Source organism: Rhamphochromis sp. 'chilingali', assembly GCF_963969265.1.
Source record: "Rhamphochromis sp. 'chilingali' genome assembly, chromosome: 1".
NCBI classification, from domain to species: Eukaryota; Metazoa; Chordata; class Actinopteri; order Cichliformes; family Cichlidae; genus Rhamphochromis; species Rhamphochromis sp. 'chilingali'.
The window spans coordinates 71,941,679-71,966,730 of NC_137929.1; the positions used below are offsets into that span (position 1 = coordinate 71,941,679).

The 25,052-nt window shown below is 43.3% G+C and overlaps 3 protein-coding genes across 3 annotated transcripts in view; 1 reads left to right on the top strand and 2 right to left on the bottom strand.

Annotated features, from left to right (window-relative positions):
• LOC308396853 (NACHT, LRR and PYD domains-containing protein 12-like) overlaps positions 1 to 25,052 on the bottom strand; it is a 227,130-nt gene that overhangs the window by 191,840 nt on the left and 10,238 nt on the right. The window contains exon 8 of the mRNA XM_080882473.1: positions 24,022 to 24,195. Coding sequence (XP_080738599.1) covers positions 24,022 to 24,195 — 174 coding nt within the window. The remainder of the gene's footprint in view (positions 1 to 24,021; positions 24,196 to 25,052) is intronic.
• LOC308396731 (uncharacterized protein) overlaps positions 1 to 25,052 on the top strand; it is a 525,219-nt gene that overhangs the window by 37,145 nt on the left and 463,022 nt on the right. The window lies entirely within an intron of this gene.
• LOC308396543 (neoverrucotoxin subunit alpha-like) lies at positions 1,048 to 15,285 on the bottom strand. Its single transcript, XM_080881928.1, has 4 exons — positions 14,669 to 15,285; positions 13,675 to 13,842; positions 1,803 to 1,849; positions 1,048 to 1,666 (listed from the first exon to the last, which is right to left on the bottom strand). Exons 1-4 carry the CDS (start codon positions 14,860 to 14,862, stop codon positions 1,131 to 1,133), a joined length of 945 nt encoding a protein of 314 aa, XP_080738054.1. The 5' UTR covers positions 14,863 to 15,285; the 3' UTR covers positions 1,048 to 1,130.

Below are 25,052 nucleotides of genomic sequence, written 5' to 3' on the forward strand. Positions count from 1 at the left end.
TTCACGTTAACTTTTATAAGTGGAAAAGTGTTAGTGTTCGTCCTCCAGCTTCACTGTTTATGTTATGCTAACATAGCTGTGTCGCTAGCGATCACGTAGCACATCATTATATATCAGCTAGCCCAACTTCAGTAACCCTACAAACGTCACTGCTGTTTAGTTTCCTGTCTTCATTTATGTTGGAAGTGATAGCAGAGCTGTACGTTTGATTTTTTTCAGAAATCTCTCCGTCAGAACATGCTATATCATGCTTAGGTAACTAGCGAAACTAGCGAGCTAACTTCCGCTAGCTTCCTGCTAACTTCTAACTCCGTTAAATGTAATAAATTTTGTTTTCATGGATGCCTGGAAGTTAAACTTTATAGTTACACCTGGTAAAGCAGCAATGCTGATCGTTTTATTAAATCAAATCAAATCAAATCACTTTTATTGTCACATCACATGTGCAGGTACATTGGTACAGCACATGCGAGTGAAATTCTTGTGTGCGAGCTTCACAAGCAACAGAGTTGTGCAAAATACAATAATGGCTACATCTGAGAAAAGCTGTTGCTTGGGGGAGCTCGCGACAAGGCTGCCATACTCGGCGCCATAAAGATGAAAGCATTTAGACAGTTTTTAACGCTCAGTGATGCTGCAGTGTTCGTTTGACCTGAAGAATACAGAGTTTAGGACCCAGATTACTCCCAGATTTAAGAGCATCTTAGTCCGACAAATACGACAATAACGACGGCCGCTTGCATGTTCTGCAAAATAATGTGCTTTGTTGTGTATCTGACGGACAAACACCAAACCAGTTCCACATCACTGAAGTTGCACCATTTTTACAAACCAATTCCGGTTCATCTGTTTCACTCAACAATCGGCCATGTGCATGAAAACAAAGGCACTGCGCATGCGCGTTTTACTCATATTCTATCGCGATATTTCATTTTCCTATCGTTGCCTAACATTATACCGGTATTACCGTGAACGGTATAATATGGCCCAGCCCTACTTCAAACATCAACTGATTGAATCCATGAATCTGAAAACGTGCTTGTGAGTGAAAGAGACAGACATGTACAGACTGAACTATCTGTTCAACAGTCAGAGTGTTTCTGTAACAGGAGACACTCTTTACACTCCACTCAGCACAGGGACACTGAGGCACCAGGATAGAACATAAACCCAGGATAAAGAGTTTGAGTGAATGTGGTGTTGAAGGTGTGGAGGTGGATCAGAGTGTCAGAGGAGACTCTGTAGAAGGACAGAGTGCCAGCAGGACAGTCCACATACACTGCTGCTCTGTTAGAGACAGAGGAGGAGGAGGAGGAGGAGGAGGAGATGATGGATGTTTTTCTCTTGTGCATGACAGAATGAGGACCATCATCCAAGCACCTCAGACTCCAGGACTGATCATTGTATCCAAACACACAGTCTTCACCATTTCCTTTCCTTCTGATGCTTCTGTAACTCACTGATATATCAACCTCTCCGCTCCACTCGACCTCCCAGTAACAGCGACCAGTCAGACCATTTCTACACAGCAGCTGATGACAAAAAAATCTGTCTGGATGATCAGGATATGACTGAACCTCCTCCACATGTGTCACCTTCCTGTTGTTGTCAGACAGTTGGAGCTCTGTGTGCACTGTGTTTGTGTCGATTGTGAGTTGACAGGAATCTGATGGAGAGAACAAACACAATCCAGCTGCAGTTATTGATCATTGATTGACACTTTGATGATGACTCCTGACATGATGAAGATGGTTGAATGTGTGCTGCTTTGTTTTCATGAATCCCATTAAAAACACACTTACACTTCCTCAGACCTGGTCTCAACCATCGGACTCCAGCAGGCTCCACCCTGAAAGGAGGAGGGGGGTCAGAGCAGCACAGTCAGCATGCACACATGGACATTACATGGCTCTCACACACACACTGTTACACACTGAGCTCAAAGCTCGGCTCCACTGTTTTATTCAAAGAAATCTACATTTATTTATCAGCACATTTAAAAACAGCTTGAGCCAAAGTGCTGCACAGAGTAGAGAGAAAATAGGAAACATACACAGTAATGACTATAAAGACTGGTCAGGATTGAAAGCTACAGAGTACAAATGTGTTTCCAACCGGCTTTTAAAAATGTCCAGTGTTGGTGACGACCTGATGTGAAGGGCGACTGTTCCAGAGTTTGGCTGCAGCCATCGATAAAGCTCACCTCTGTTTTTACGTCTAGTTCTGGTCAGAAGCTGCTTATCTGCAGACCTGAGGGCTCCACTTGGATTCTTTTGTTAAAGAGAGATAAGATGGAGCCAATCCATTCACAGATTTAAAGACAACCAGATCTGGAAGTGGATTCTACCACGTACTGGTAACCAGTGGAAAAAGCTGGTGATGGGTCGTCTAGCACAGACCCACCGCTGGAAGCAGACAATTGATGAGGGAGAGAACTGTGACAGCGCCGTTCCTTCACTTGACCTCAGTCGCTCTCGTCTGCTCCCTCGTAACACTGCTCTTTATTGAGCTTACATGAATATGCACAAGTTCATTATGACGTCTTACACAGGTATGAACAAAGAGTACCAGTCTGTGCATAGTGTAGGTGTGTGTTCCAGATGTGACCCTGTGACCCCAAAGCTGGTGCTAAGAGTCCAGCGGTCCTCCTAACAAAGGCCTCTTATACTTATCCAGACACAGAGTAGGTGTCCTCCTATACCATAAATCAGTAAGAGAGGGTACGACCTCTCTCATGACCCCAAGTTGTGTGTGCATGCCAGAGCACTCTGGAAGGCACACAGAGTCTTTACAGACTACTAAGGATCAAACCTCTATCATTATGCAATCAATTATAAAACTCTAAGCATATATGAGTAAATATTTCTAAGCATAAATGACAATCAACACTATAAACCTTACAGCTGGTTTTAATAACAGAATTTATTTGTTTCTCAAATGAGAAAGAGCTATCGAGAAACACTCCTAAATCTTTAGTTCTGAACTTTTCCAGTGGGCCAAGGTCAACATTATCTGCTAATGCTAAATAGACTGTCATTATTAACTAATGCTAATTTGACGTGAATTAGCATTATGCACTAATGTTAACATTTACTTTTTAACAATGTGAGGAGTTAATGCTAAGTATGCTGCCATTAGTGGCTAATTCTAATTAGTGGTGAATAATTATTACCAGCTAATGCTAATATCGTTTTCCCTTCCCTTTTAACAATGTTTACAGCTAGTTCTAGGTTGGCTGATGTTAGCTGCTAATGCTAATTTGATGTGAATTAGCGTTATATTAGTGAGCAATTAATGCTAAGTAGACTGCCATTAGTGGCTAATGCTAATTTTACATGAATAGGAATTGGCAGCTAATCCTAATACCATATTTTCTTGCTTTATAACAATGTGACCAGCTAATGCTAAGTAGGTTGCCGTAATGAGCTAATTCTAATTTGAGGTGTATTAGCATTATCCGCTTATGCTAACAATGTTTTTTCTTACTCTTTAACAATACGAGTAGCTAATTGTGAAAACTTTTTTTATTCAATTTTGAGTTTTCCCCTGCGATTTGAAGAGTTAATGCTAAATAGGATGCCATTAGTGGCTAGTTCTAATTTAAGATGAAAAAGCATTAGAAGCTAATGCTAATACCGTATTTTCTTGCTTTAAATCAATATCAGTAGTTAATGCTAGGTACGTAGCCATAATTAGCTAATGCTAATTTAGGTCAATAAGCATTATCCACTAATGCTAACAATGTTTTTGCCAACTCTTTTCCCTTGAATTAAAACAATATGAGCAGTTTATGCTAAGAAGGCGGCCATTATTAGGTAATGCTAATTTGATGTTTGTTAGCATTATCCGCTACTGCTAGCAATGTTTTGTCTTACTTCTTATTACTTTTTAACAATATCAGCAGCTAATGCTAACACTACTTTCATTTCAGTTAAGCCAATTTAGCATTACTTAACTTAATTTAGCATTAAGAAGTTTATGCTAAATAGGCTACTATTAGTGGCTAATGCTAATTTTAGATAAATATGCAACTAATGCTAATACCATATTGTCTTGATTTCTAACAATATGAGCAGCTAATGCTAAGTAGTTTGCCGTTATTAGGTAATAGGCCTACTAATTAATCCGCTAATGCTAACAATGTTTTTCTTACATTTTAACAATATGAGTAGCTAATGCTTATACTATTTTTCCTTCCATTTTAACAATGTGATGTGTGTTACTGTTAATAACTATTGCTAATTTGATGTGAATTAGCATTACCAGATAATGCTAACTATTTTCCTTTGCATTATAACGATGTAAGGATTTAATGCTAAGTAGACTGCCATTACTAGCTAATGCTAATTTGACGTGAATTTTACTAACTCTAATGTAATGCTAACTCTTTTCCCTTGCATTATAACAATGTGAGCAGCTAATGCTAAGAATGCTGCTGTTATTAGCTAATGCTAATTTGATGCGAGTTAGCATTGTATTAGTGAGGAGTTAATGTTATGTAGACTGCCACTAGTGGCTAATGCTAATTTTAGCTGAATAGGAAATTAGCTGAATAGGAAATTCAGCTAAAATTAGCAGCTAATGCTAATACCATATTTTATTGCTTGATAACCAGCTAATGCAAAGCAGATTGCCGTTATTACCTAATACTAATTTGAGGTGAATTAGCATTATCCGCTTATGCTAAAAATATTTTTTCTTACTTTTTAACAATACGCCATTAGTGGCTAATTCTAATTTGAGATGAAAAACCATTAACAGCTAATGTTCATACTGTTTGCTTTGTAAGAATGACAGAAGGTGATGTGAATTAGCATTATCCGATAATGGTAACTCTTTTCCCCTGCATTATAATGATGTCAGGAGTCAATGCTAAGTAGGCTGCCATTAGCAGCTAAAGGTAATTTGAGGTGAATAAGCACTAGTAGCTAATGCCAATACCATTTTCTCTTGTGTTATAATGATGTGACCTTAATGCTAAATAGGCTGCCATGAGTAACTCTTTTCCCTTGCATTGTAATGATGTAAAGGGTCTATGCTAAGTAGGCTCCTATTAGCAGCTAAAGCTAATTTGAGGTGAATAAACATTAGTAGCTAACGCTATTACCCTTTTTTCTTGTGTTCTAATAATGTGAGACGTTAATATTGTTCCCAAACAACAGAATGAGAATGAAATATTGATTCTAACAGGGCCCATAAACAGCATTAGCTTAGCAGCATTAGCTTATCAGAGTTTCTATGATGGTCACACAAATCCTTAGCAGAGCAAAGTGGCCTACTTAGCAATAGCTGCTCAAGTTGTAGAAAGCAAGGGAAAACAGTATTAGCATTAGCTGCTAAATGTGCACTTGAGAACAAATTTATTGTAAATTCAGCTGTGAATGTAGAGTTTAAGCTTCCATTTCCAAATGTTAGCTGCTCCTGTCTGCGTCTTTGTCACACACACAGACTGAAATGATTCACAGCCTTGTTTCATCCTTCTGTCACTATCACTGTGGACATACAGCATGGGAAACATACACATGGCTTACACTTTATTAGGTACACAGTGGCATGGGTATCGTTTAGGTTTTATCTGATACCGGTGCCAAATCGGTACTTCTGAAACTGTGCCGGTGCTTAAAAGGTGCTCGAACCGGTGCTTAAAGAATGGAGAACACAAACTTTGTCCAAAAACCTCTCATGTTCAGCTGTTTTATTTTTTTTGTAAAACGATAACAATGTTAGCCTTTTCTGCAGCTATGGGGCATATATGGTATCACTCTTGGCTGGAAGCAGTGCTTAAACAATGGAAAAGAAAACACAAACTTTGTCCAAAAACCTCTCATGTTTAGCTGTTTCCCACTTTTTCTTTGGTCATTTTAGCCTTTTTGTCCAGGGTGAAGGGAGCATCTGCCATCAAACAAGAAGACAGCCGCATGTAGCTATGATGATGTTTGCTAGTTCACCTTACATGCATTAATGTAATAACGTGGTTAGCCTACTCAAGGTAAATTACACTCGAACAACATTAAGCGACTCACGCAGAGAAGAACAGCTGCTGCTGCATCATCATCCTCATCATTTCTGCTACACTGGCAGGGCTAGGGCCCAGGACTCTATTCTTCGGGTTTTTGGGGGATGTTGCTCCGGGTCCGATAACTGGCAACCCACCCAACGTGCACAGTGTGAGGTCTCGCAGCAAGCTATCAAATACGGCGCATTTCTCAGCTTTTAAAAAAAACGCTATGCGTCGCCAGGTGTTTCATCAGATTTGAGGTGTTACCTCCTTTGACAGTATCACAGTATCAGCTTAAAGCACTTGTTGCTGCTGAGTTTGCATCTTTTGCTGTGAAGTACAGCCAGACTTTTGACCGCTTCACCTTGGACATTTTTAATCTGTAGCTCTGCTCTAACTGAACGTACGTACCTGGCCCCGCCTACTATCCTGGGAAACGTAAAATGATTGGCTAGAAGTGTATCACAGCTCAGGAAAAAAAAGCACCGAAATAAAGCACCGAAATGTGCGCTGCTTTTCGGTCTGGTTACTACCGTTTATGTCAGAACCGGTGCCATGATGGCACCGGACACCGGTACCCATCCCTAGACCTAAATGATCCTGCAAACAGACTCCTTGGAGACCCCCTACATAAATATCTATGTACTTAGTGTGTCTGTGCGTGAAAATATTCCTTATGTGTGATTGTTCGTGTCTCATCTGCAGGAAACAAACAGGAAGTGAAGGACAGGAAATGTTTCCAGCTCTTCCTCCTCTATCAGAGGACACTCTCCATACCTGAGAGTGTCCAGTCTCCATACCTGAGAGTGTCCAGTCTCCAGCCTTGATCCTTCAGTCCAGCCGACAGCCAGTGTTGCCAACTTAGCGATTTTGTCACTATATTTAGCGAGTTTTCAGACCCCTTAGCGACTTTTTTTCTAAAGAAAGTCGCTAAAAAAAGACGTGAAAGCGCGTATCACTTTTACTCTCAACAAGCAGCGGGTGCTGTAACGCAGTCAGTTCTTTTACTCTTATGCTGTTTTGTGGATCAGGTTTAAAACTACTTATAAACACACACACAAAGTAACTCCACCAGAGCGCCTATTTCGGGTCACTTTTGCCGGTCCAAGCCCAGGTAAAGGAGCAGGGTTGGAATTGTGACATTAAAAAAAACAATAATTGCTAAAAGAAATTTAATTTGTAGTTCTAAATAAACTCTAAATGCATTTAGGACGTTTTTAACTCACTTTATGTCTCTTCCACGATGTTATTTCTCTCTCCAACAACATAGGTTACAATTAGATTAGCATGATCAATTATGCAAATTAGGTGATGACGTCATTTAGCGACTTCTAGCGACTTTTAGGACAACCAATAGCGATTTTCCTTACTGAGGAGTTGGCAACACTGAGTGCTAACTGCTCTGATTAGCACAGTTCGCAGCTAATACTAACTTGATGTGAATTTTCATTATCTGCTAACGCTAACATCATTTCCCCTTCCTTTTTAACTATGTGAATAGCTAACACTTATGCCCTTTTGCCTTGCATTATAACTATGTAAGGAGTTAATGCTAAGGATTAACTCCTCACTATTAGCGACTAATGCTAATTTAAGGTGAAAATTCATTAGGACCTAATGCTAATACCGTTATGCCTAGCTTTAATACAATGTGAGCAGCAAATGTTAAGTAGGCAGCCGTTAGCGCCTACTGATAAATTATGGTGAAAACCCATTAGCAGCCAATGCTAATACAGTAAGTAGGTCACCGTCACAGAAACTGCTAATTTAATGTGAATTAGTATTATCCGCTAATGCTGACACGGTTTTCCTTTGGTTTCAAACAATGTGAGCAACTAATCTTAAGTATTCTTAGCAGCTAATGCCAATACGGTTATGTGTTTCCAGCTCTTCCTTCTCTATCAGACATTCTCTCCATACCTGAGAGTTTCCAGTCTCCAGCCTGGATCCTTCAGTCCATCATCCAGCAGCTTCATTCCTGAATCGCCTGGATGATTATAGCTCAGGTCCAGCTCTCTCAGGTGGAAGGGGTTGTAGCTCAGAGCTGAGGCCAGAGAAGTACAGCCCTCCTCTGTGATCAGACAGCCTGACAGACTGCAGACACACAAAACATCTCAAGCTGTTTAACAGAGTAAGGAAACAGCCTCCAATATCAGAGTGAAAGCCCCAAACATCAGACAATCCACTGTGAGCAGCACTTGGTGATGGTGGGAAGAAGAACTCCCTTTGACACAAAGATCCTCCCAGTGAAAACAGGCTCCAGGAGGAGCATCTACCATGACTGGTTGCAGGGTGAGGGGAAAGAGAAGAGATGAGCTCAGAGAGACAAGAACAAAACACAAACTAAGGAGAGAGAAGACAAAAGTTAAGGACATGCAGTAGTGACATCAGGAGTGAAAAGAGGGGAGTGGAGAAGAAAGCAGAGCATCATGGGAAGTCCACCAACAGCCTGAGCCTATAGCAGCATAACTAAGGGATGGTTCAGGGTCACCTGATCCAGCTCGAACTATAAGCTTTATCAAAAAGGAAAGTTTGAAGCTGATCTTCAAAGTAGAGAGGGTGTCTGTCTCCTGAACTCAAACTGGGAGCTGCTTCCACACCCAGTCCAACATAGCCAGGCTTTCTTTGCTGCTCTGACAAAACCTCAAATCCCAGTCAGAGATGATGAGCATCATCACAGTGATGATCATTTCTCTGTAACCCAGGCTTCCTGCTTCAGGATCTGTGCACGCTCACAGAACAAGGAGACCTTTAAACATCATTTCACTAAATGGATGGACTGGGCTCAGCCTACAGATGAACTGGTGCCAGAGATCATAAAGAACATCAGTTAAATTCAACACTTTAATGGAAATATGAGATTAATGCTGCAGACAATCATGAACCTGCTGAATTCATGAACATCAAGAATGCAGCGAGTGGTAAAATAAAGATCTGACCTCAGTGTGCTCAGTGTTCCTGTCTATTCCTCACATATTCCTAACATGATAGCTGCACTTTAGAGCTCTAAAACTGGAACTGACACATGTTTAAACTCTACATGTTACTCAGTACATTCAGCTCTGACACTCGCCCACAGTCCAACAAAGGAAACATGGAGATCACACCAGTTTGTCACCAAAGTCTAATTTGGAAGAAGAACACATGAGCTGTAGAAAAAGAAGAGACTACGAAAGCCACGGCGTTACACCGTGCACCAGCTGTTGGTCTCTCAGGAGACTACTGGGCGTGGCTGGGTAACCATGGTTACCTGGGAGTTACAGTACATGATATTAATGAAGAGTGGGCGCTGCGTTCTATAGCAAACAATTTGTTATGAGGTAATCAGCTGATCTTAGTTTAAGCGGAAGCCCTTCACAATAATTGCAAAGCCTTTATTTTGTCCAACTACCATCAGTTCGTCTGTACTGATGGTAACTTAAAGTCACACTAATGCCGTTCAGTTTGTATAGTTTATGTAGTAGAAGTATACTACAGTACTCTGATCACTGATAGGATAGTAGGGGTGGGTGTTATTCGCTTGCTTGTTCTGCATAAGTCTACCGTTATTTACAGGCTGTCGGCCGCTGTTTTTTTTTTCCTTTTACTTACTTCTGAAAAGAAAATCTAATTTCTGCCGTTCAATACTGAACAAATTTAAACTTTTTAAAATTATGCAAAATGCAAAACGCTTAGCCGTGTCTCTAATAAAACCGCTGTAACGTCAGAGGTAATGTTCATATGTTGATTAATGGTTTTCTTTCGTTTTTGATGCACTGCAGAATATTTTTATAAAATCCCAGGCCAGGAAAATCACTTTCATGTTTTTCTGTTTTATCTTCAGCTACTTTATGTTAGCTATACTGACGTATGGAGCTAACTGGATATGTAACTTATCTATTCATCTTATTTGTCGTGAATCAGACACACCAGTGTTATCCCTGATATCTCCACTACATTTAATCGTCCTTCAGCCTGTGGCTGCAGTTAGCTGGTCTGCTAGTTAGCCGGTGTGCTAGTTAGCCAATGTGCTAGTTAGCCGGTGTGCTAGTCAGCTGGTCTGCTACTTAGCTGGCTTGCTAGTTAGCCGGTGTACTAGTTAGCCGGTGTACTAGTTAGCTGGTGTGCTAGTTAGCTGGGATCTAACTCACTAGAACATTTGATGCTAAACTGTCTAAACTGTGTGAGCAGCTTTTGTGGCTGCTCTGTGTTACTCTCTAGCCTCTATTTAACTCAGTCCTCTCAGTTTTTTCCTTCTTACAAAATAGAAAACCTTCTTTTTCAGCTTCTCCACACCTGAGCTGTGGCTAAGCTACCAGCATGCAGCATGTTGAGTGTGTCTTACTCAATAGTTACACCTGTCACACAGCACAGACTAACAACACTCCACATGTTCACCACTAGGAGGCGCTAAAAGACCACATACAGGGAGATTATCACTAAATGTCTGCTGTGTCTGACGGTGACTTGGGTTTTTACTAACTGGCTACATGAGCAGGACTAGCTGCAGCTCCATCTTTGTAAAAGAGACTCAGCAGCAGATTAGAACCAAACAGAAACATTTCTACTTTTTCTGCAGCACCAGCTGAATGCATGGAGCCTAAACTCCTTTACAGCTGGGCCTCATTCACTGACATTAGTCAGACATGACTGAATCTATATCACACTTAAAGCTTTCTGTAAATGAAAGAATCAGTGAAAACGAGGCACTTCAGTCGATTTTAAACACAAACTCTGAACATAACCTGATCCAGACCAGGTTATGGGTTCAGCATCAGTAACCACGGTGATGTAGCCAGGTAGACACCGAGCTAGGACAGAGACAGATAAACATTTATGCTCACAATCACTCCAGTTAACCCAGCATGCATGTTTCTGGACTGTGGGAGGAAGCAGAGAACCTGAAGACAACCTACACAGGCCACACTATCACCTGTTAGGTTTTGTATTGTTGATTGTCATTTATGCTTAGAAATATCTACTTATATATGCTTAGAGTTTTGTAATTAGTTGTAGATTGGTAGAGGTTTGATCCTTGATAGACTGCAAACTTTGTGTGCATTAGAGAGCACTCTGGGAGCACGAGAGAGGTCGTACCTTGTCTTATTGTTTTATGGTAGGATAAACGTGGCTTTATCTGTCTTAGTCTAAGTGCCTTTGGTTTGATGAACTGCTGGACTTTGAGACCAGCAGGTTTAGGGAAGTCTTTATGGACACACACACACACACACACACACACACACACACACACACACACACACACACACACACACACACACACACACAGTATTCTTTGTTCACATGTATACCTATGTAAGATGTTATATGTTAATGACCCTATGCATATTCATGTCACCACAATAAAAGGAGTGCTATGGGGAACCTGGCTGAGAGTCTTTTTGTTTTCTGCCTGTCCCGTTTGGCTCTTTTGCATCAGAATTGTTGTCTAAAGGCAAAGAAAGATGCCCAACGGATTTACTTTACCAAACTGACCATCCCAGACTTGCCGTAATGGTCCATTTGATTCACCTTTTATTGTTTATTTTATTGTCACTTGCTGAATACGGGACAGACTTGACTGGGGGAAAGAAGGGGAGAAAGAAAGAGAAAGAGCTGAGAAGAGGGACGGGGGAGAAGGGCAAAAAACAAAAACCAACAGAATGGGCAGAAAAAAAATGCATATATCAATCACCTGGATCACCTGTTGAGAAAGAACAAAGAAAACAAGCAGAAGAGAACAAGAGTAATAGAATAAACAACATCACAATGATATATGGGAATATGACAGTAAATACTAAATATTAAACATTATTGTGCAGCACATAAGATCAACAGAACACAGTGTGCTTTGAGGTAGGAGCCAAAAAGGGTGTAGTTTGTGGGTGTGATCACCCGTGTGTACACCTGTGAGCATGGACGCGCTTGTTTTTTGTTTTTAAAGGTTCCTTCATGTAATGATCTGCTAGAGGGTGTGGGGGGGCCACAGCCCTGTCCTGCAGGGCATGAAGAAGGTATGGAGGAGATCCCAGAGTAACAGCCAAACAGGAGGATCTACTGGCGAGCACTGCTTAGCCTTGCACACCTTCTTATTTTAAACTTGATCTGGACTTCATTGCAAACTGTTTGTGCAGGATATGAATGACAGGATTTTGTTTTTCTACAAGAGTTAGTAAAAACATCTCCAGTGTGATCGAATCTTCTTGCCAAACATCTGCAGCTTGGCAGTGTATACAGCGCCATAATGACCAGACCTGATTCTTTTGAAAACATCTTTCCACAGGTCTCCACTTCATCAGACATCACCTAGACTCAGAGCTGGATGAGGCCAGCACAAACAGCAGCCTAACCGACGAAGATGATGGATCCATGGAGTCAGCAAAGCCAGAAGCAGGGCTGGAGAGGTACCTTTCATGTCACTGGAGGTGTGGATCTATTGCATGGCGTTCCTCACATCAAGAAGCTGTCGATCAAAATCAATACAGCTCTCCCTGCATCTGGAGCTTGTGAAGGACGTCTCAGTCATGTATGTATGTTGAAGATGCCTCATTCTGCTTTCTCTGAGGCTGCTGTGCCATTTGGAGCAAAGATGAATATAAAGTTCACAGCATATCTTGTCACTGGAAATTGTTTGCACTGTTTATATGTTTATATTATTTACTGCAGGTTTTGGTGAAAAAAGCTTCATGTTGTGAAAAACTGAAACCTGGACATTAGAATAGTTGTGCCTTATTTTGTTGATGCTTTTACACATATTCCTGTTGAAAATACTAAAGTTTGTATATTTATTTATTTTTGTTTGATAGCTTTTATTTATAAAATAAATCGGACATTTCAAACAGTTACTCGCTACTTGAGTAGTCTTTTCACCAAGTACTTTTTTACTCTTACTTGAGTAACTTTTTTGACGACTACTTTTCACTTTTACTTGAGTAATAAGATTTTAAAGTAATGCTACTTTTACTTGAGTACAATTTTTGGCTACTCGACCCACCTCTGGTTAAGTGTCCTGTGGCACTCAGTGATGATGGTGCTGTGGCCCCACCACCTCCACCTCTTTGTAAAGGAACTAACTGTAATCTGAAGCTTCTAATGGAACTAAGACTTCCTCCACTAGGTGGCAGTGTCTGATGAGAAAGTGTGAGTGGAGCTGGCCTGGAGTCAGAAACAGGAAGATGCAGGATTTGGGCTGAAATGGGGAAAAGTGGTTCGCAGTAGTGCCTTAGAGCAAGAAGGTTGTAGGTTGAAGCTTGTTGGCCTTTCTGTGGAGGCTGGATGTTCTCCCACAGTCCAATGAAATGCTGCTTAGGTTCATTGGTGCTTCTACATTGGCTGTAGGTGTGGATGTGAGAGAGTGCTTCTCTGTCTGTTGGCCCTGTGATGGACTGCTCACCTGTGCAGGTGGACCACGCCTCTTGCCCTATGACAGCTGGGGCACAGGCTGCAGCCCTGTGAGCCTAAGCTGAATAAACAGTTAGCAAGAATGATCCATAGATGGCCTGAAATCCCCCAGTTAGCAGTTTGGTAGATAGCTATGACATGCTGATCCCATCCAGCAGCTGGATTCTACCTGTAAGCTGATCCCTGCTGAGCCAAAGCACTTTTTCATATACAAATTACAACCTTAAATAGAAACCTGTCAGTCAGCATCTTGTTAGCCTGCTGTTTATTGTTAGCACAACTAAAATGTGGTAACTGACCCCAGAATTTGAAGTCGACATTCTGGACTCTTCAGAAAACCCCACAGTGGCTTCACTCCTGAATCCTGCAGGTTGTTTCCACCCAGGTGTAGCTCCGTCAGATGGGAGGGGTTGGAGCTCAGTGCTGAGACAAAAGCGCTGATCTCTGACAGACTGCAGTTGGCCAGTCTGAATAAAGAATGAAAGATGTAAGTTTACTAGACGAAGTGAGCTTGTAATCATTCAGTGTTTCATCATCTGCTCAGAGCTGAAGGAGGTTCAGAATGTAGACCTTCTCATTAATCGGTAACACGATAGTGTTTCAGGGCCACTGAACAGAAACAACAACATCTAGGGGATTGGTCAGGGGTGGAAAACTCTGAGGAAAGTTGTAAAGAAACTATCTTAACTCTTGTGATCAAGTCATACAAAATGTTATCTCCAACACCTTTTTCAGATTGTGACGTAAAGGACCCATGGCACAGCTTTGCATGCACTTGAATGTTTATCAGGTGGTTTAAGGGACCCCAGCTAGGCAGCTTTCGACTGTTTTAAAGTCTCTTTGTGCTGGTTTCATCTTTGGTAAATGGACTTGTTTTTATATAGAGCTTTTTATACTCCAGCTGAGCGCTCAAAGCATATTTATACAACTTGGCTCATTCACTGACTCATCAAAGCACTTTTTTCTATGCTTTTCCTACACAAGTGCTTTTTATCTAACATTCACACACATTCATACTCCGATGGATGCATCTTGCCCAACATTAGGTATGCAAACTGGAGCAGACGGGCATCGAACCACCACCCCTCTGATTAGTAGCTGCTCTACCTCCTGACACCTGAGCCTAGGAGCTTTGCTTTCTATTGTCAGGTTTGTGTTCACACCGAAATAGTAAGAGAAAGATCGTGTGTGTCCTCATTAGTGTAGGGTTTATGTTGGTGTGTGGGACTGTAGCCTCAGGCTTAAATTGTTAAATGTAATTATGAGAAAGTGCCGCTGTTACTCTATACTGACCTCAGGATGTTCAATCTACAGTCTGGACTCTCTAGGAAAAGACTGAGCTGCTTCATATGCAAAGCCCCCAGGTTGTTTTCACCCAGGTCCAGATGTGTCAGGTGGGAGGGGTTGGTCTTCAGAGCCGCAACCAGATCACCACAGATGGTTTGTGACAAACTGCATCCACACAATCTGAATAAAGAACAAAACATGAAGATAAATTCCTAATTCGTTCACATCTGTACTCATCAGGGAGATTCTCTCAAACATGATCAGACACACTCATCATTCTGTTGTTGTAAAACAAGGTCAAAGTCGAGATAAACTTTATTATTCCCGGGGGGCAGTTTGCCTCGCAGCCAGCAGCAAGTCACCTTCACACCACACAAACCGCCAACAACACAGAATCACGTAAAAGAATTGAAAACGTTAGTAGAACTTAAATCTATTTGTTCATCGTCACATCAGTCTGCTGCTGACATCAAGTCAAATCAAAGCTTAGATACAAACAGCAGGCAGCTCAGACACGAAACATACTCCAAACAGCTGAACACATGATCTAATATTAGAGTAATCACAATGTGTTTGTCTTCTATAACAAAAAGCTTTGACTCAGTCTGAATAAAGAAAATATAGTCTCAATAAAAATCTAATCAAATGTTTTCCTTTAATCTCTGTTTTAAAGAAAGTCAGAGATTTGTGACTTCATCACAGTCCTGCTTCATCTCACTGCTACCTTTAACTCGGTAGATCTTGACATCTTAAGACTTCATGATCCAGTTAGTTTAACAGATAAGGTTGTAGACTGGTTTTCATTATACCCAAAGGGGAGACATTTCTAAGTTTCAACAAGTAGTTTTAGATGTAATGAAAAACACAATGAGGGTTCCTTAAGGTCTTTTGGTCAGTTACTGTTTAACTTCTATTTGTTTCTGCTTATTGCTAGTTGTTAAATGTATTACGATCATAAAGAATCAACATAATCTGCCACTTAAATGAAGAGGATACACAGTGATACTTGTGACTTTCCTCTAACAATCTAACTCCTTTTTAGGAAATAAGGTGCACTGATAACATTAGCTGATGGAGCTCAGGAAACAAAAACGTGTTGTCTGTCCAAAAGGTTAGAGACAGAAACTTTGTTCATATCATCCCTGTCTCTGAAACAAGTCTTTAATAATCATATTGAAATGGTTACCAGAACTGCTTTCTGCCATGGAAAATATATCAATGCGTTTACACTGAGCAGGTAAGAGTACTGTAAAGCTCTACTTGCATGAATAACATTTTTGTTGTTGGTTTTGTTCAATTATGTTCAGCTTCTGCTTCAGAGATATTCTCTGAAATGTTTCCCGCACTGTTGGACAAACCTTTCAGAGTTTTCTTGATAAAGCAGATATCCTGGGGAGCTCTGTATCAGAGGGAGCTGGAGGAACAAACAGATCCTGGATCAGTTTAAACTGTTAAAGGCTGCTCCTCAGGAGCTCGACCGCTCTACACTCTCAACACTGAACATCCAGAGGTGGTAATTTAAGTGCTGAGGGCCAAACTGCTCCAGTAACAGACTCTCAGTGTTGGACTGAAACTGCAGGACAAATGCAGACTTACTGTGCTGCTGCTGCTTGTACATCAGAATTAATCAGAATTAATTAGTCTTCTCTCACCCCCGTTCTCTGCGGCCTGCTGGAGCGGGGGGACTAGGAGGAGGAGTTGGCCGTCCGACTGCGGTCTGGAGTGTGGGGCCTCCCTGCTGCTGCGGAGTCGGGGCGGTCTGCCTCCCCCCACCGCAGGGAAAAGGGTAACACCACCTGGGTCTGGGTGCGGTTCCCCCCTCCAGGGGCAAGGGTACCTAGACCCGGTTGGTAGAGTACGCTTGGGGAGTGTGATCGTGTGTACAGCGTCTCTTTATGTCTGTCTCCACGTTGGTTGAGTGGGAAGTGCATATGAGAGCATGAGGGTGGGAATGGATGTTTGTATCTGTGTGTGCCTGTATGTCTGTGTCTATATGTCAGGTTGGGTGTCAGGCGCCACCTCTCTGGGGACATCTCAGGCCCTCCAAGGTTTGGAGGCCTATCTCCACCCACCACCACTTCCCCTGCTGGTGGCGGACTCATGCCATCATGCCAAAAGATGGCGCCGGTGTGTATGGCACGCCATCCTCGTCCTCGTCTGCGCCTTGGCTTAGTACTCCTTATTGTTTTGTTTTTGGTTACGCTTTATCCCCTCCTGCAGAGGCCGCCCTGATGCTAAACTGCTGAGCCACCGCTGGATCTGCCCCGCTGGTTTTCAAACCTACCCAGCCCTTCCAGTGGCTTGCCTCCCTGTTCGGTCCTGGATAACATCCTCCGGTCGTGGCATCCATCACAACAACCTCAGCGTCACACGGATGGCTTTATTTAATGTCAGGTGGCTGGCGAACAAGGCTTTTCTTTTAAATGACTTTTTCCTCGCCGCGGGACTGGACGTTTTACTCCTGACGGAGACGTGGACTTGTCCCGGTGAGTTCATCCCCTTCTCTGAGCTTCTCCCTGCAGACTGTGTCTTTTGTAGCTCGCCGAGGCTCACTGGCAGAGGTGGTGGCTTAGCTTCGGTTTTTAAAAACAAAGTTTGGCTGCTACCCTCCCTACCTACCCTAGCTTTGAAGCACAGCTACTGGAGACGACTGACTCTTTGACTACTCGGTGTGTTGTGGTCTATCGTCCGCCTAAATACAACAAGACTTTCATCTCTGAACTCGCTGACATTTTAGGATCTGTTCTTTTTAAATATGGCTGTGTTCTTATTACTGGTGATTTTAATATACATGTCTGCTGTAAGAACGACCCATTATCTAAAGATTTTCTTGCATTAACTGAATCTTTTAACCTCATTCAGTGGGTTAATGAACCAACCCAAGGCCAGGGTATGATGCTAAAGGCCATACCCTTGACCTGGTCTTCTCATATGGCTTGGACATTTGCATCAAGGATATAAACAATGCTGGGTTCTATGACCACTCCCCGGGCATCTTTGATGTTGACTTAGGTAATACTGAACTGCACCTTGAGGCCCTCCTTCGCCCTATGCGTACAGTTAATGCTGAAACACCTCACCACAGCAGCTGTGTGGGTCGTCTCTGTAGCAGCCAGATCAGCTTCTGATACATGAACATCATCACAGCTCCTAACTTCACCTTTATTAGCTTTGACATTCATGTCTTTCTTTTCTCTCTGTTTCCACACAAGCTCAAAGTCTCTGCGGCCTGTTTTTATCTGCTATCATCAGCTCTTCAACAGCCTCATTCACATCCCTCACACACTCTATAGCAGGGGTCCCCAATCCCAGTCCACGAGGGCCGGTGTCCCTGCAGGTTTTAAATGTGTCCTTGATCCATCACAGCTGATTTAAATGGATAAATTACCTTCTCAACATGTCTTGAAGTTCTCCAGAGGCCTGGTAATGACCTAATCATGTGATTCAGGTGTGTTGACCCAGGGTGAGATCTAAAACCTGCAGGGACACCGGCCCTCGTGGACTGGGATTTAGGACCCCTGGTCTACAGCCTCATCAGTAGGGATGGGTATCGTTTAGGTTTTATCCAATACCGGTGCCAAACCGGTACTTTTGAAACGGTGCCGGTGCTTAAACGGTGCTCAAACCGGTGCTTAAAGAATGGAGAACACAAAATTGGTCCAAAAACCTCCAATGTTCAGCTGTTGTTTTTGTAAAAAGATAACAATGTTAGCCTTTTCTACAGCTATGGGGCATATATCAAGATGGCGGCGCGAGGCTCAGTGTCTCTCCAGAATCTGCTATTTAGCGGTTTTTTATCTACTTTTAACCGGATTATTCGTCCAGAATTGCTGTGCGTTGCTGACCTACAGCAGACAAGAGCTTCTGGACATCTGGACTCACAACTCCAACAGTTTTATCGCCGATCTCCGACTCATCCCAGAGATCTCCAGAACACCGGAGGCTGCCCACTCTCCCTGGCCGGGCGGAAGTGCACGCAGACGGCGCCGAGATCGTAAACAAAGGCGAGGTAGGCGCGGAGGGCTACGGGCTAAGCTAAAGCTAACACCACACCGGCTGCCTTTACCCAGTATTTTCCTCGCCAATGTCCGTTCTCTGGCAAACAAAATGGATGAGATACGGCTCTCCATCACTAACAACAGACGGATTATGGACTCAAATGTCATGTTTTTCACCGAAACATGGTTGAACAACAGCTGCCCGGACAATGCTATCGAGTTAGCAGGACGCCACACACACCGAGCCGACAGGCTAGCAGATGACTCCAGCAAGACCAGAGGTGGAGGTTTGTGCATTTATATTAACAATGCTTGGTGCATGAACTCCACTACTACTGAGAGTCACTGCTCACCTAATGCTGAGTTTTTAATGGTCAAATGCAGACCTTATTATCTCCCCAGAGAACTCACTTCGATCATACTCACTGCCGTGTATATCCCCCCCGACGCTAATGCTAGGTTGGCCATGAAAGAACTTTCTGCAGCCATTAACAAACACCAGAATAAACACCCCGAGGCTGCTTTTATTGTTGCTGGCGACTTCAACCACACCAACTTAAAGACAGTCCTCCCCAGATTCCACCAACATGTCTCCTGCCACACCAGAGGAGACAAGACTTTAGACCATGTGTATTCCAACCTGGCTGGAGCCTACAAAGCCACACCCCTCCCCCACATTGGACAATCGGACCATCTCTCCCTGTTCCTCACACCTCGGTATTCACCACTCATCCAATGTGTGAAACCTGCTGTGAGGACAATTAAAGTGTGGCCAGAGGGGACAGAGGCAGTGCTCCAGGACAGATTTAAAAACACAGACTGGAATATGTTCACCCACACAGACCTGGACCAGTACGCCTCATCTGTACTGGATTACATCTCCGAAACCACAGACAGTGTCACCACCCAGAAACGGATCACCATGTACCCCAACCAGAAGCCTTGGATGAACCGGGATGGTCGTCTCCTCCTGAAGGCCCGCAACACCGCCTTTAGGTCAGGAGATGCACACGCCTACAGCACATCCATCCATCCATCCATTCGCTTCCGCTTATCCTTTTCAGGGTCACGGGGGGCGCTGGAGCCTATCCCAGCTGTCATAGGGCGAGAGGCAGGGTACACCCTGGACAGGTCGCCAGTCTGTCGCAGGGCCAACACACAGGGACAGAAAACCATTCACACTCACATTCATTCGCACCTAGTGATAATTTGGATTATCCAATCAACCTATCCCCACAAGCTGCATGTCTTTGGACGGTGGGAGGAAGCCGGAGTACCCGGAGGGAACCCACGCAAACACGGGGAGAACATGCAAACTCCACACAGAAAGACCCCGGCCTGATGGTGGAATTGAACTCAGGACCTTCTTGCTGTGCGGCAACAGTGCTAACCACCGTGCCGCCATCGCCTTCATCCTCTGATGTCTCCTTCCTCAACGAGCTCAACAACTTTTATGCTCGTTTTGAGCGAGGGAACCCCACAACCACAACCAAAGCAGACATGACGCCAGACCACCAACCTCTGACTCTCTCCCCCACCGATGTAGGAGCGGTGCTGAGCAGGATCAATGTCCACAAGGCTGCAGGCCCTGATGGCATCCCCGGGTGTGTTCTCAGAGCGTGTTCTGGGGAGCTTGCAGGAGTGCTGACAGACATATTCAATCTGTCCTTGGCCCACGCTGTGGTACCGGCCTGCTTCAAATCCACCGCCATCGTCCCGATACCCAAAAACTCCAGCCCATCTTGCCTCAATGACTACCGCCCAGTAGCACTCACCCCCATCATCACTAAGTGCTTAGAGCAGCTGGTCCTAGCACACTTCAAATCCTGTCTCCCCCCCACCCTGGACCCCCACCAATTCGCATACCGCCGGAACAGGAGCACAGAGGATGCAGTCTCCATCGCACTGCACTCTGTCCTCTCACACCTGGACAACAACAACACCTACGCCAGAATGCTGTTTATAGACTTCAGTTCAGCATTCAATACAATCCACCCCTCACAACTCATCAGGAAACTGACAGACCTGGGCATCAGTTCCCTCATCTGCAAATGGTTACTGGACTTCCTGACCAACCGCCCCCAACATGTCCGGCTGGATAACCGCTGCTCATCTACCATCACAATGAACACCGGTGTACCACAAGGCTGTGTGATGAGCCCTCTTCACCCACGACTGCAGACCTGCTGATGGTTCCAACACCATCATTAAGTTTGCAGATGACACCACAGTGATTGGCCTCATCAGTGACAACGATGAGGCCGCCTACAGGGAGGAGGTGGATCGTCTGGCTGAGTGGTGCGACACAAACAACCTGCTGCTTAACACCGAGAAGACCAAGGAGCTCATCGTGGACTACAGGAGGAATGCTGACCCACATCCACCCATCCACATTAAGGGGACGGCTGTGGAGCGTGTGAGCAGCTTCAAATTCCTGGGAGTCCACATCTCCGAGGATCTCACCTGGACGACCAACTGCTCCAAGCTGGTCAAGAAGGCTCACCAGCGCCTCTTCTTCTTGAGGACTCTGAGGAAGAACCACCTGTCCTCAGACATCCTGGTGAACTTCTATCGCTGCAGCATCGAGAGCATCCTGACCAACTGTATAACAGTCTGGTACGGGAACTGCTCTGCCTCGGACCGGAAGGCGTTGCAGAGGGTCGTGAAAACTGCCCAGCGCATCGCCGGAGCACCACTTCCTGCCATAAAAGACATCTACAGGAAGCGGTGTCTGAAAAGGGCTGGGAAAATCATCAAAGACCCCAGTCACCCATCACATGGACTCTTCACCCTCCTGCCCTCTGGGAGGCGCCACAGGAGCCTCCGGACTAAGACCACCAGGTACCGGAACAGCTTCTTCCCCACAGCTGTCAGACTCCTGAACTCTGCCTCCTGACATCTGACCCACGTTAAACTCATGGACTGAACATACACACCCCCACAATGGACAACTGTACCCTCAAACACACCATAATAACATGGAGTGAACCACCACTCACAACCACTAGCACTTTATATACCTCTGTAGAAACTATCTGCACCCTCACTTATCTTAACTGCACTAAGTAAGTAAGTAAGTAAGTAAGTAAGTAAGTAAAATTTATTTATATAGCACATTTCACAGATAAAAATCACAAAGTGCTTTACAGTAAGATCAGACATACAAGTTAAAATTAATTAAATTAGTTAAAAGCCCGTTTGTATAAAAATGTCTTCAGCTGCTTTTTAAAGGAGTCAGTAGAGTCTAGACAGCGTAAAGACAACGGCAGAGAGTTCCACAGCCTAGGTGCCAATGCCTGAAAAGCCCGATCCCCACGTGTTTTAAATCTAGTACGTGGGACCACCAGTAGCCTCTGACCTGAAGACCTAAGTGCTCGGGATGAAGCATGAGGTTTCAACAGGTCAGAGATATACTGGGGAGCTTCACCATGCAGAGCTCTAAAAGTTACAACTAAAATTTTAAAATGAACCCTAAAATTTACAGGCAACCAATGAAGAGAAGCCAAAACTGGAGTAATGTGTGACCTCTTGTTTGTACCAGTTAAAAGTCTTGCCGCTGCATTCTGTACAGACTGAAGGCGATCCAGAGCTGATTTGTTAAGACACGTAAAAAGACCGTTACAATAATCCAAATGAGAAGAGATAAAAGCATGAATAATCATCTCAAGTTCTGCCTTTGACACCAGTAGCCTGAGTTTAGAAATGTTTCTTAGATGATAAAAACAGTTCCGGACAAGTTGTTTAGAGTGTTTCTCAAGAGACATTGAACTACTGTATAGCTCTGTGTAAATAATCATTCTGTACATTCAATAATCTTTAATCCTACAACTGTTTACAACTTGCATAGTTCCCATTTCTGTATAGCTGTATATCCCAGATTTCTGTAAAGTTATTTATTTCATATTCTGTATAGTTTTTCATATTTATATCCTGTCCATATCCTGTACATAGCTTGTACTCACTACAGCCTGTACATACTTATAGTTATAGAATATTCACAACATACTTCATACCATGTACATTATAACATACCATAATAGACCCATTTCTGTAATATACTCACATATCTATATTATTGCTAATATATATTGTAATATATCTATATCACTAAAGCACTTCTGGATGGATGCAAACTGCATTTCGTTGCCCTGTACCTGTGCATGTGCAATGACAATAAAGTTGAATTCTATTCTATTCTATTCTATATGGTATCACTCTTGGCTGGAAGCAGTTCTTAAACAATGGAAAAAACACCAACTTTGTCCAAAAACCTCTCATTTTTAGCTGTTTCCCTCTTTTTCTTTGGTCATTTTATCCTTTTTGTCCAGGGTGAAGGGAGCATCTGCCATCAAACAAGAAGACAGCCGCATGCAGCTATGATGATGTTTGCTAGTTCACCTTACATGCATTAATGTAATAACGTGGTTAGCCTACTCAACGTAAATTACACACGAACAACATTAAGCTACTCACGCAGAGAAGAACGGCTGCTGCTGCATCATCATCCTCATCATTTCTGCTACACTGGCAGGGCTAGGGGCCAGGACTCTCCTCTTCGGGTTTTTGGGGGATGTTGCTAACTCCGGGTCTGATAACAGGCACCACACCCGCAGTAGATGTGCTCGGTGTGAGGTCTCGCAGCAAGCTATCAAATACAGCGCATTTTTCGGCTTTTAACAAAACGCTATGCGTCGCCAGGTGTTTCATCAGATTCGAGGTGTTACCTCCTTTGACAGTATCACAGTATCAGCTTAAAGCACTTGTTGCTGCTGAGTTTGCATCTTTTGCTGTGAAGTACAGCCAGACTTTGACCGCTTCGCCTTGGACATTTTTAATCTGTAGCTCTGCTCTAAAAGAACGTACGTACCTGGCCCCGCCTACTATCCTCGGAAACGTAAAATGATTGGCTAGAATTCAAAGTGTATCACAGCTCAGGAAAAAAAAGCACCGAAATAAAGCACCGAAATGTGCGCTGCTTTTCGGTCTGGTTACTACCGTTTATGTCGAGACACCGGTACCCATCCCTACTCATCAGCACTGACTTCATCTTCACTGACTGATGGAGCACAACATGAACCTGTGGAGGCTGAAACACTGTCCTGTCAAACATCTCCCTGTCACCACTCCACCTCTGTCAGCCTTTAAATGAATTCTGCTCAAGTCTGTCACTTCTGTTTGGAGCCAAAAGGAAAAACTGTTGTTCAGTCGTTTGGAAAGACACAACTTTTCTGAAAGCACTCAAACTTCTTCACGTTTGTCTCCAGACACATCCTGAACATTTATGAACTGTGGAAAGTTTCAAACATCAATCAAAGACCTGAAATATAGAAAAACAACAACAGCTGCAGTCAGTGAACTCACCTCAGAGTCTGCAGTCGACAGTTTGGACTCTCCAGTCCAGCACACAGAAGCTTCACTGCTGAATCCTGCAGCTTGTTTCCACTCATGTCCAGCTCTGTCAGATGGGAGGGGTTGGACTTCAGAGCTGAGGCCACAACTTCACAGTGAGTCTCTGAGAGTCCACACTGAGTCAGTCTGTGATGATAGAAAATATAAAATGTGTTATTATAAAAGCAGAAAATCTGCATTATAAACACAGACTGAATGTACATGAAGACAAAACAGAGTGAGGTCATAATCTGATGAACATCTGCTCTTCACATCTGTGCTTCAGCTCCTCTTACTGTGTTTGACATGACACAGTGATTGAGTCTCTCTCAGACCTGCAGACTTTGAATGAGAATCTTTGTTTGGCTTTAATCTGCAGATGAAGGAGGAAGATGGTGTCACATCTAGGCTTCCATAATGTCCACAGTCTGTTAGTGAGAGTTCAGGCGCTAATACAGAGTTCTGATCTGATCAGAGTCGTAAATGTTGTTGTTGCGTCTGTCCTTCTTATCCTCCCTCGCTGGTGTCTGGTCTTCTTTTCTGTGCCTCTTTGCTGACTTTAAGAACGCCCATTTAGGATAGCCGAACGTTTTGAGTGCTTCCTTTACATGTGTGTGTTCCTTCTTTTTTCCTTCAGGCTTAGAGGGAACGTGTCTCTCTCAGACCTGCAGACTTTTAATGAGAATCTTTGTTTGGCTTTAATCTGCAGATGAAGGAGGAAGATGGTGTCACATTTAGGCTTCCATAATGTCCACAGTCTGTCACTGAGATCTGATCCAGAGTAGGGCTGGGCGATATGACCCAAAATTCATATCTCGATATGTTTTAGCTGGACGGCGATATAAAATATACATCTCGATTTTTTTAAAGCCATAAAGTAAGAACGAACAGAGAGTTCTTAGTCAAAGCTGTGTCCCAGATGTCACACAGGCACTTTTATTAACATAGAGGAGATGTACATGAAGAAACTACTCAAAAATAAATTATGAGCATTTATTAAATAA